The sequence below is a fragment of the Triticum dicoccoides genome, chromosome 7B (assembly GCF_002162155.2).
Source record: "Triticum dicoccoides isolate Atlit2015 ecotype Zavitan chromosome 7B, WEW_v2.0, whole genome shotgun sequence".
Classification (NCBI taxonomy): domain Eukaryota; kingdom Viridiplantae; phylum Streptophyta; class Magnoliopsida; order Poales; family Poaceae; genus Triticum; species Triticum dicoccoides.
Window position 1 is genome coordinate 666,540,192 of NC_041393.1, and position 9,127 is coordinate 666,549,318.

At 49.0% G+C, this 9,127-nt stretch overlaps 1 protein-coding gene across 1 annotated transcript; it reads right to left on the bottom strand.

Moving 5' to 3' along the window:
- Window positions 1–1,069: 1,069 nt before the first annotated feature.
- On the bottom strand, window positions 1,070–6,763 carry LOC119339342 (citrate-binding protein-like). Its single transcript, XM_037611444.1, has 2 exons — window positions 6,506–6,763; window positions 1,070–1,520 (listed from the first exon to the last, which is right to left on the bottom strand). The coding sequence occupies exons 1-2, from the start codon at window positions 6,761–6,763 to the stop codon at window positions 1,125–1,127; spliced, it is 654 nt and encodes a 217-aa protein (XP_037467341.1). The 3' UTR covers window positions 1,070–1,124.
- Window positions 6,764–9,127: the final 2,364 nt, after the last annotated feature.

Genomic DNA, 9,127 nt, shown 5'->3' on the forward strand with positions numbered 1-9,127 from the left:
TTATCCATATCATCCATATCAAATTTCCATATCTATATCATCCATCATCCATATATATCCAAACCCTAAACCTAGCTAGCTAGATCCATAACCATAGCATGCAGTCATACATATACACCATATATATCTATTTCCATATCATCCATATTAACCTCCTAGGTGATCCATCGTAACCATATGCAATTTCCATATGAAAATAGTGCTAATTAAAAAAAATTGAGCTAGCTCACCTCGGTGGGATGTGGGAGGTCGGCCGGCGTCAGTTGGGCCGATGATGGAGTTGGTGGTGATGACCGGTGTAGAGGTGGTGGAGCCTGGCGATGGAGGCTACGGTAACGGCCGGGATGGAAGTGCTGGCGATGGTGCAGTTGTAGGCAGCAGATCGATGGCGGCTGTGCAACCGACGGCGAGCTCGGGCAGGCGACGAAGGGTTGAGGTGGAGGAGGGCCGCAGGGTTGACATGGTGGGGGCATCACGCAGGTACATGGGCGTGAGAATATCCAAATGTAAGCCGATTGTGCTTTATATCGGCTACTGAGCTTACGTGGAGATGAAGGGTTTGGCATTTAAAAAAACAAAAGGAAAACATAAGCCGCATATGCCACTAGAGCATACTCGGCTTATAGTTCACACAGACACACAACCGTTAGGCAAGGCGAGTATGACCACGTGGCAGCTACTTTGCCGAGTGTAGCATTTAACCCGAGTGTTTTTCTCGAATATGACGAGATCTACTTTTAAGCCAAGTGTATTTATAGCTGTTCTTGGCGTACAATTGTCTAAGCTGAGGACCCTGTAATTGTCGTGTGTGTTTTGCAGTGTGTTCGGTTTACATGGTGGTAAGCCGAGTGCCCGAAAAATTACACTTGGCATATATCAATATACTCGGCGTACAATGTTTTTGGGAGGATGGCACTCGGATATCGATCCAACGGTTCAGATGAAAGCAATTTGAAAGTAAAAAAACATCAGGCATCTGTTGCATAACTGGTCCCAATATCACGGACGAAAACTTTGTCATCTTTTTTGTTTTGAATTGATGACGGGCGAAAACTCGGACATCTTTAAGAACAGGAATCGGGTTAGCTAATCGGCTCGTTAAACATTATGCCACTTGCTTGCTTTCAATAGGCTTCCTTGGTGAAGAGCCTGACGTCTCTCCAGCGCGACTCCATCAGGTGCGAGGGGGCCGTCTGAGTGTACACACCGAACTTGAAGTAGTGTATGTCGCCGCCGCGTCCCGCTACGCGCAGCCGCTCCTGGCCATCGATGAACACGGTGAGCGTCCCTGCGCCGCCGACGTCGTGGATCACGTTGAGCCTGAACCACCGGTCGTAGATGCCTCCGTCGACCACCCGCGTCCAGTCGTCATAGTACACCAGCGCGCCGCTGTAGACGTGCAGCATCAGCGTCGTCGCGTGCTTCGCCGCGCCGAACACCTGCATGATGGACACCCCTGTCGTGCCCGAGGGCACGTAGGCGTACCCCTCGAACTGCCACACGCCTGAGCTGTAGTTTTGCTGCGCCACGGGTTAATTGACAAATTAATACCGCGTATGGATAATGGACTAGTAGACTGAGGTTGATTATAATTACCATGCGGATTTCTGTTCGTGGCCTGGTGTGGCTGGCTGGGCTATGAGGCTTGTCAGTGCAGTACACCCACATCCGCCGCATGCCATTCACGAGCTCGTACCGCTGATCCAGCGGCACGTCGTACGGACTCTGCACCGGGAGCTGAGCATCGGCGAGTGGCACGGTGATGAAGCCGGTGGTCGGGTCGCACGCCGCGGCGTTGGCGCCCTGCGTGGCGCATGACAGTGCCAGGAGGAGGAGCGGCATAGACAGTCTGTGTAAGTTGGGAGCCATTTTGCTAGTTAGCTAAGCAAGCTCCTAATGAAGCAAGCCTCTGATCGATGTGTGTGTGTATATATGCAGTTATGCACACAATGTGCGTATAGGTTTGTAGAACTCAGCCTTGTGTTGCGATGGATAAATTATGAATTTTCGGATTCTTAATGTTGAAGTGCACCTGTGCATGTTACAAGCCTGAAATCTAAACTCAAGCAAACGATAAACTTACAAAACTAGATACACTACAGTTTCCTAGATAGAGCATAATTCCGAGGATATTCCGAATGTGTTTTGACCATGTCTACCAGGTTTTTTTTTGACATCCATATCTACCAGGTCAACACTACATAAAACAACAAGAAACAAATAATTGGCTTTTTAATTATCAATCTTCCAAGAATTAAAAAAAAATTTGAACATTCAAACTAAAATCAGTTTCCGTTTCAATGAATTCAAACTGCAATTTTGAGTTCTTTTATCTTCAAATCTCAATTACTATCAACTTCATGATGTAATTTTTAGTTAGGAAATATTTGAGATGTGGGAAACATATATATTTGAGTATTGAAGGTTTTTTAATACAATACAAACGCAAACACTCATCCATATGAATGCACACACACTCTGCCCATATGAGCACTTTGGAGATACCGAGCCAGCACTTCACCTTGAGATTGAGGAAGTCGCGACAGACGCCTTCGTAGTCAAAGGAAAAGTCTCCTCCCAATGAACACACATCACCGAAAGACATGAAATAAATTAAGAAAAATACAGCCGCCAATGCCAAATTTAAGACTTGAATCCTAGTGAGCTGGTTCGACCATAAGAAACCTAACCATTTAAGCTATGCTCAATTCACATTTGAGTAGTGAAGTTAGTATGCGACAAATATATAGCTTGAAACTAACACTTCTTTTAGAAGCCCCCGCTAGTTCGAAATCATATTTTTCACAGCATACGTGTCATCAAAGTGTACTTGTAGCATTTGGGAGCATTGTATTTCTATAGCACGACACGGACTGGTAGTGGAAGCAGACACACTACAAAAGTTGTTTATAGAGTTGTTTGTATTCGTTGGTGGGCGGAAGAAAAATTGCATGCGGCCAGCAGAGCACCCAGCGTGGGTTCATTGTTTTACTTGGACGCGACACCGCTTGAGATATTTCTATGTCAAGTTGGCTTGCATTATTGTCTTGTGGAGTGGTAAAAGTGGACCAACACCAAGCGGGACTTGTATGAGACGATCGTTCTTGACAAGCCAAACCGGCCTATACGTGCTAATAAAAAGGAGGATCGGGACGGCGGATCAGGACGGCAGAGAGTAAGTGGATAAAATTAAAATAGACTAGACAATATATCGTGCATTGTTGTTTGAACTTTCTTAAATTAAATGTATTATAAGGACATGTTTGCTTGCTATCCTGGGAGGTTCACGCTGGCCTGGACTACGCCTCACATGTGTCGGATTGGTGTCGTGGGAAAATAGGGGCTAGTTTGGTGAGAATGGATTTTTGAAACATGGGTGCATTGGAGGACTTTATTTTAAATAGTTTAAGAATCACATTTAAAATTTCAAAAAAAAATCCCGAAAAGAATTCTACATGATCATATGGATGGATATTGCACACGTGTGAAGTTTGGTGATGAGATAAGTAAACATGTGAGCTATGCAAAAATGACAAAATGACTTTGGCGATGAAATTATTGTCGAGCATGATGTTGTGCGGCTTGATGTCAAAGTGGAGAATCTGATGTCATAGCCCTGATGCAGGTAGTTGATACCCCTGACAATGCCCAGAGCGATATCGTTGAGCTTGTCCCAAGAGAAAGTCTTCTCAGCCGAGAAGTTGTACTTGTTGAGGGAACCTCATGGCATGTACTCGTAAACCAATACTCTTCCAATTTCCTCGGAGCAAAACCCAACTAGACGCACTACATTGACGTGGTGGATCGTGCTGATGATGGAAACCTCAATGATGAAGTCATCTCCGTTGCAGCTGGAGCCAGAGTTCAACATCTTGACGGCCACATGAACATCATCAAGCAGCACACCCTTAAACACGGCGCCGAAACCTCCATGGCCCAGCTTGTCTGAAAACCGGTTTGTGGTTGTAGCGATATCTGTGTAGGCATACCTCGTCGGGCCGACAATCTACTGCATCCGATTGTATTTACTCAGTTGTTATTTATAGTTGTGTGCATATATCTTATAATCATAATTTGCATTATATAATCATATAAACATAATGTATGGAGACTTTATTTGCTAATTAAAATTACATTTTTTTATGTTTATGCGTTCATATTTTCATGATATGTGATATATATTGGCAACATATTTATATTACTATGTTATAGTTGGTATGACCATTGTACCTCATTCGCACACGGGCCTCTGTAACGCTAGGGCCAGCCCTGCCAACCAGAAGGAAGAATCATCATAGTTGATGGTGGTGACCAGGTAAGTTGTCGTGTTGATCTGGATCCTGGCATGGTCGTCATCGCTGCAGGAGAGCTTGTACGACGGGACGCTGCACTCGAGTGGATCCCTTTGCTGCCGGAAAGGGTACCAAAGGTCTTGGAGGTGGCCACAACGGAAAGGAGGACTGGAGGCATGCGCATCTGCTACAAGCACCGCAAGATGCACGCACAAGGCCATGGATTGCAATGTAGCATGATGACCATGGACCATGCACCCGCCATGAAAAGAGGCTTGGGAGGCGGTTGTGCTCGGGCTGGGTGTCTAGAAGGATCGATTTGACCACATGCAATGCCAATATTATGTTAGTAAAAAGTGAATGCTAACATGGAGTAAACAGAGAAAACAGAGAAGAACAATAATGGTGATGAGAAGATAAACTAGAGTTGATAATGGTACCACATAGTGGTTATCTACTTCAAGAGCTTCACAATATTTTTGAATGCCATCTTCTGTATTGCTTGCAAGCTTCAAGCTATAGTTCCAAGATTGTTCAATAGAATAGTGAGGAGTTCACGGTAGCTTTAAAGGAAGGATCAGCAGTTCGGGCTTTTGTATGTATGCCCGTTCCACATAGTTTTTCTCCATTAGAAATTAAAAGTGTAAAACACAATAGCTACAGTAAAGCAAAAAAAAAACTTAAGAGCATTTTTTACAGTACGGACTAACAGTTTTTGACAGAGGTCATAGGGGGCTACTGATGCGTAGCTGTGGAATCTCACTGTGGGGAGCAGCGCAGACGGATTGACAGCCTCTCGGGCCCACGACGGTGTGCAGACGATGCAACGAATCACTGCCTCGAGCACCTCGTCGTTCAAGAGCATGGGAAGCCAGCGATACTACATACTGTAGTTAATTAATTGAAAACACTTCTACTGTTGCATCAGTGCTTTAATCTAAGAAGAACTCAGATTTAGTTTTTTTGGTTTATAACGTTGTACAGTTTCCTGGCAATAGGAGATATAAACAACAGTAAATTTTCATAGAAGTTCTCTCTCACAGTCACAGCACTATCTTGCTTCAATCCTAAAAGATTTTTTTTCTTTCTCTGAATCCGTCACACAGCTTCTCCTGCTCAAAAAGTTTACTTCTCCTTGGGAGTACACATTTTTCTCATTATTTCTCTCTCTCTCTCTGTGTCACAGCCTGCTGCACTGACCTAGAGAAGCGTCATCACGTGGAGCGGTGCATGCGAGAACAAAAGACCAGCCCCTCCTGCCTAGAAATCTAGTAGGCCCTACTATCATCCTAGACTGCTAAACAGGTGTCCCAATACTAAGTACCATGCATGGCTCCAAAACGCGTTGTCACATGCACGAATCTTCAGGAATCTGGACGGATGGGATATAGGGTACCGTGGAGCTCGAGCTAGGATAGAACTTTGCGCTCTGGCTGTTGCACAGCGATGACGGCAGAATTAGGCTTTGACCCCAACCTGTCATCGCATTTCCATGTATTTGAGTTCGACCCCAACTTCATTGGAATGGAGGTTTATTCATCTGAAAGTGCGAGATGGGTTCATAAGGAGAAGGGCTATAACGAGCATATCACTCTCACTTATCTTAATAAGCTAGCAATCTTTCTTATCGACTATCTGCATTTTCCTGCTTTTGGCTGTGAGTCATCTCATTGTGTAGTCACGGTGGACACAGAGGGGGAAACATGGACGAAGTTTCGTTTCCCTCGTGGTTTGACCGTTTGAGTGGTGGTTTTATTGAGCAATCGCATGCATGCTTGTATTATGCCAGTTTTCACACAAAGAGAGATGGCGTTGTGGTTCAAATTTCAATATATGCTATGGAGGACTATGATAGCACAGAATGGATGCTGAAGCACAGCTTTGAAACTTCATGCGTATTTGGAGACAAACATGTTTTCCTTTACGAGCATTTTGATTTAATCACAATTCACCCGGATTGTAACTTGATCATTTCCGCAATGGGGAGGACCAAATTTATCTGCTATAATATGGAAAGTCAGCAAACCGAAGTGATCTGCAACCGAAAAGTGGCAATCCGCCATTTCTGCATTATGTGCCACTGTACTCAGAGTTACATAGTTTGCCGGAGCTGTAGTTTTGCTGTGCCACAGGTTAATTGACACGACACGGTGTTAATGGACGAATTAATACTGCGCATGGATAATGGATTAGTACTGGGGATGATTAATTACCATGCGGATTTCTGTTCGTGGCTTGGCGTGGCTGGCTGGGCTATGAGGCTTGTCAGTGCAGTACACCCACATCCGCCGCATGCCATTCACGAGCTCGTACCGCTGTTCCAGCGGCACGTCGTACGGCCTCTGCACCGGGAGCTGAGCATCGGTGAGTGGCACGGTGATGAAGCCGGTGGTCGGGTCGCACGCCGCGGCGTTGGCGCCCTGCGTGGCGCATGACAGTGCCAGGAGGAGGATGAGGAGGTGGAACGGCATAGACAGTCCGTGTAAGTTGGGAGCCATTTTGCTAGTTAGCTAAGAGCATCTCCAGCCGTTGGCCCTCAGGGGCGCCTAAAATCGCCGTCTGGGATGACCCGGCACAAAAAATGGGCCTGGGGCGAGTTGGTCCCCAGCCGCCGCCCCAGGTGCGTTAAAAAAATAAAAATGTATAGTAAATTTAGGCAAAGTTCGCGAAGTTCGGTTAAACACGACAAATTTCGGCAAACTTGCGCATATATTAGACATGTTCGCGGATTTTCATTACATACATAGCAAATATATAAACTAATCTAAAAAAAACTGGCTGAACGCCGAGTAGTCGCCGTCGTCGCCGCCATCGTCGGCCTTCTCCTCCTTGACTCGGGCGCCCCTGCTGGACCCCTCCCTGGCAGGTGGCGGCGGCGGCGTGTCGTCGTCGTCGTCCCTTTCGTCGATGATGACAACTCCTCCTTCGCCGTGGCCTCGGCGGAGCTGCGCGAAGCGCCGCAGGGCGGCGCACTGGCGCTCCCTCGCCATCTTCAGGGAGTCTTGGCGTGCCCATTCAAGGGCCGCGTCGTCGTCGAGCTCGACCTCGCCGTGCTCCGTTTTCACGGCGGGGAGACCCGGCTCCGTCTTCACCGGCACGAGCCCCGACCCCGTCTTCACCGGCGCAAGCCCCGGCTCCGTCTTCGGCTTGAGGAAGCGCGGAGGAGGAGCCGACGAGGAGGCGTGCCGGCCGCCCTCGCTGATGACGATGCCGGCGCTGCGAGTGCGCCGGCCGAGCGGCGTCTCCGTCGTGGGCTCGGCCTTGACGCCGTGCAGCGTCGGAGTGCCGGAGGAGTGGGAGGAAGAGCGCGACGAGGAAGAAGAGGAGGAGGAGCCGAACCTCCTTGGCGCCCATTGCCCGTCGCGTCGGCGGTGCACCGGGGCGGCCGCCCTCGCCTGGGGGTACGCCGACGACGGGTTGTTGCCGCCCTCGAGGTGCGTCAGCACGCCCTCAAGTGTGCTGCCGGGGGCGCCCCACCACAGGTGGCCCCCCTCGCTGTTCTTCAGGCCGCCGACCACCGGCGCACCGTTGGTGGGCGCCAGTCACTGCTGCTGGCGGCGCTCGAAGTACACCACCCAAGCCGCGTGGTTGTCGGCGGCGTACTGGGGGAGGGAGAGCTCGGCGTCGGTGAGGGAGGCGCGCATGATCTCGACCTCGTCGGCGAAGTAGGAGGGTTTGGCCACACGTCGGGCAACGGGGGAATGGGCACTCCCCCGTTGTTGAGCCTCCAGCCCGTCGGCCCGCCGCGCATGTCCGGCGGCGCCAGGATGTTCGCCTGGAACAGGAGCCACGACTCCTGTTCGCGGAGCGAACGACGGCCGAAGCCGTTGGCCGCCGCCTCGTCTCTGGAGAAACGCTCGGCCATCGGGAAAGCGGAGGGAGATGGAAGGGCTGGACGGCGGCTCACGGGAGAGGGAGGGCTGGGGGAGAGGAGCTCGGCGGCGGCGCTCGGGAGAGGTGGCGCTTATCAGAGGCGAGAGAGGCTATATATAGCCGCGCCACGTCCGTGTGTACGCGTTCGAGGGAAGGGAGGCGTCGGTGCGCCGCCCCGTGACGCGCCGCCCGTGAGAAATACATGGCAAAGCTGACCGGCGGCAGCCTTGCCATTGATTCCCCGCGGGAAACCGAGGCGTTGGGAGAAGACGAGGCGGTGTCGCTGACGCGGCTGGCCCGTGGCTCTTTCGCGCAAAAATGATTCGCCCGGCGCCCCCGAGCGCCCCCCAGCGAGCTGGATTCGGGTTGGGTCCGTCGGCGCCAATTTCGGCCCGAGCCGGCGAAAACTGGGCCCTTGGGGACGCGACTGGTCCGATTTTTTGGCGCCGGCGACCGAAAAATCGCCTGGGGGGCCTTGCTGGAGCGCGACTGGAGATGCTCTAAGCAAGCTCCTAATGAAGCAAGCCTCTGATCGATGTGTGTGTGTGTATATATGCAGTTATGCACACAATGTACGTATAGGTTTGTAGAACTCAGCCTTGTGTTGCGATGGATAAATTATGAATTTTCGAATTCTTAATGTTGAAGTGCACCTGTGCATGTTACAAGCCTGAAATCTAAACTCAAGCAAACGATAAACTTACAAAACTAGATACACTACAGTTTCCTAGATAGAGCATAATTCCGAGGATATTCCGAATGTGTTTTGACCATGTCAACCAGTTTTTTTTAAAACATCCATGTCTACCAGTTCAACACTACATGAAACAACAAGAAACAAATAATTGGCTTTTAATTATCAATCTTCCAAGAATAAAAAAATGATTTTGAACATTCAAACTAAAATCAGTTAATGTTTGAACAAATTCAAACTACAATTATGAGTTCTTTTATCTTCAGCT

Coding starts and splice junctions, on each gene's coding strand:
- LOC119339342 (XM_037611444.1), bottom strand. CDS start 6,763: ATGCCGTTCCACCTCCTCATCCTCCTCCTGGCACTGTCATGCGCCACG. Junction 1,521..6,505: donor CACGAACAGAAATCCGCATG/GTAATTAATCAT, acceptor CCCGTGGCGCAG/CAAAACTACAGCTCAGGCGT.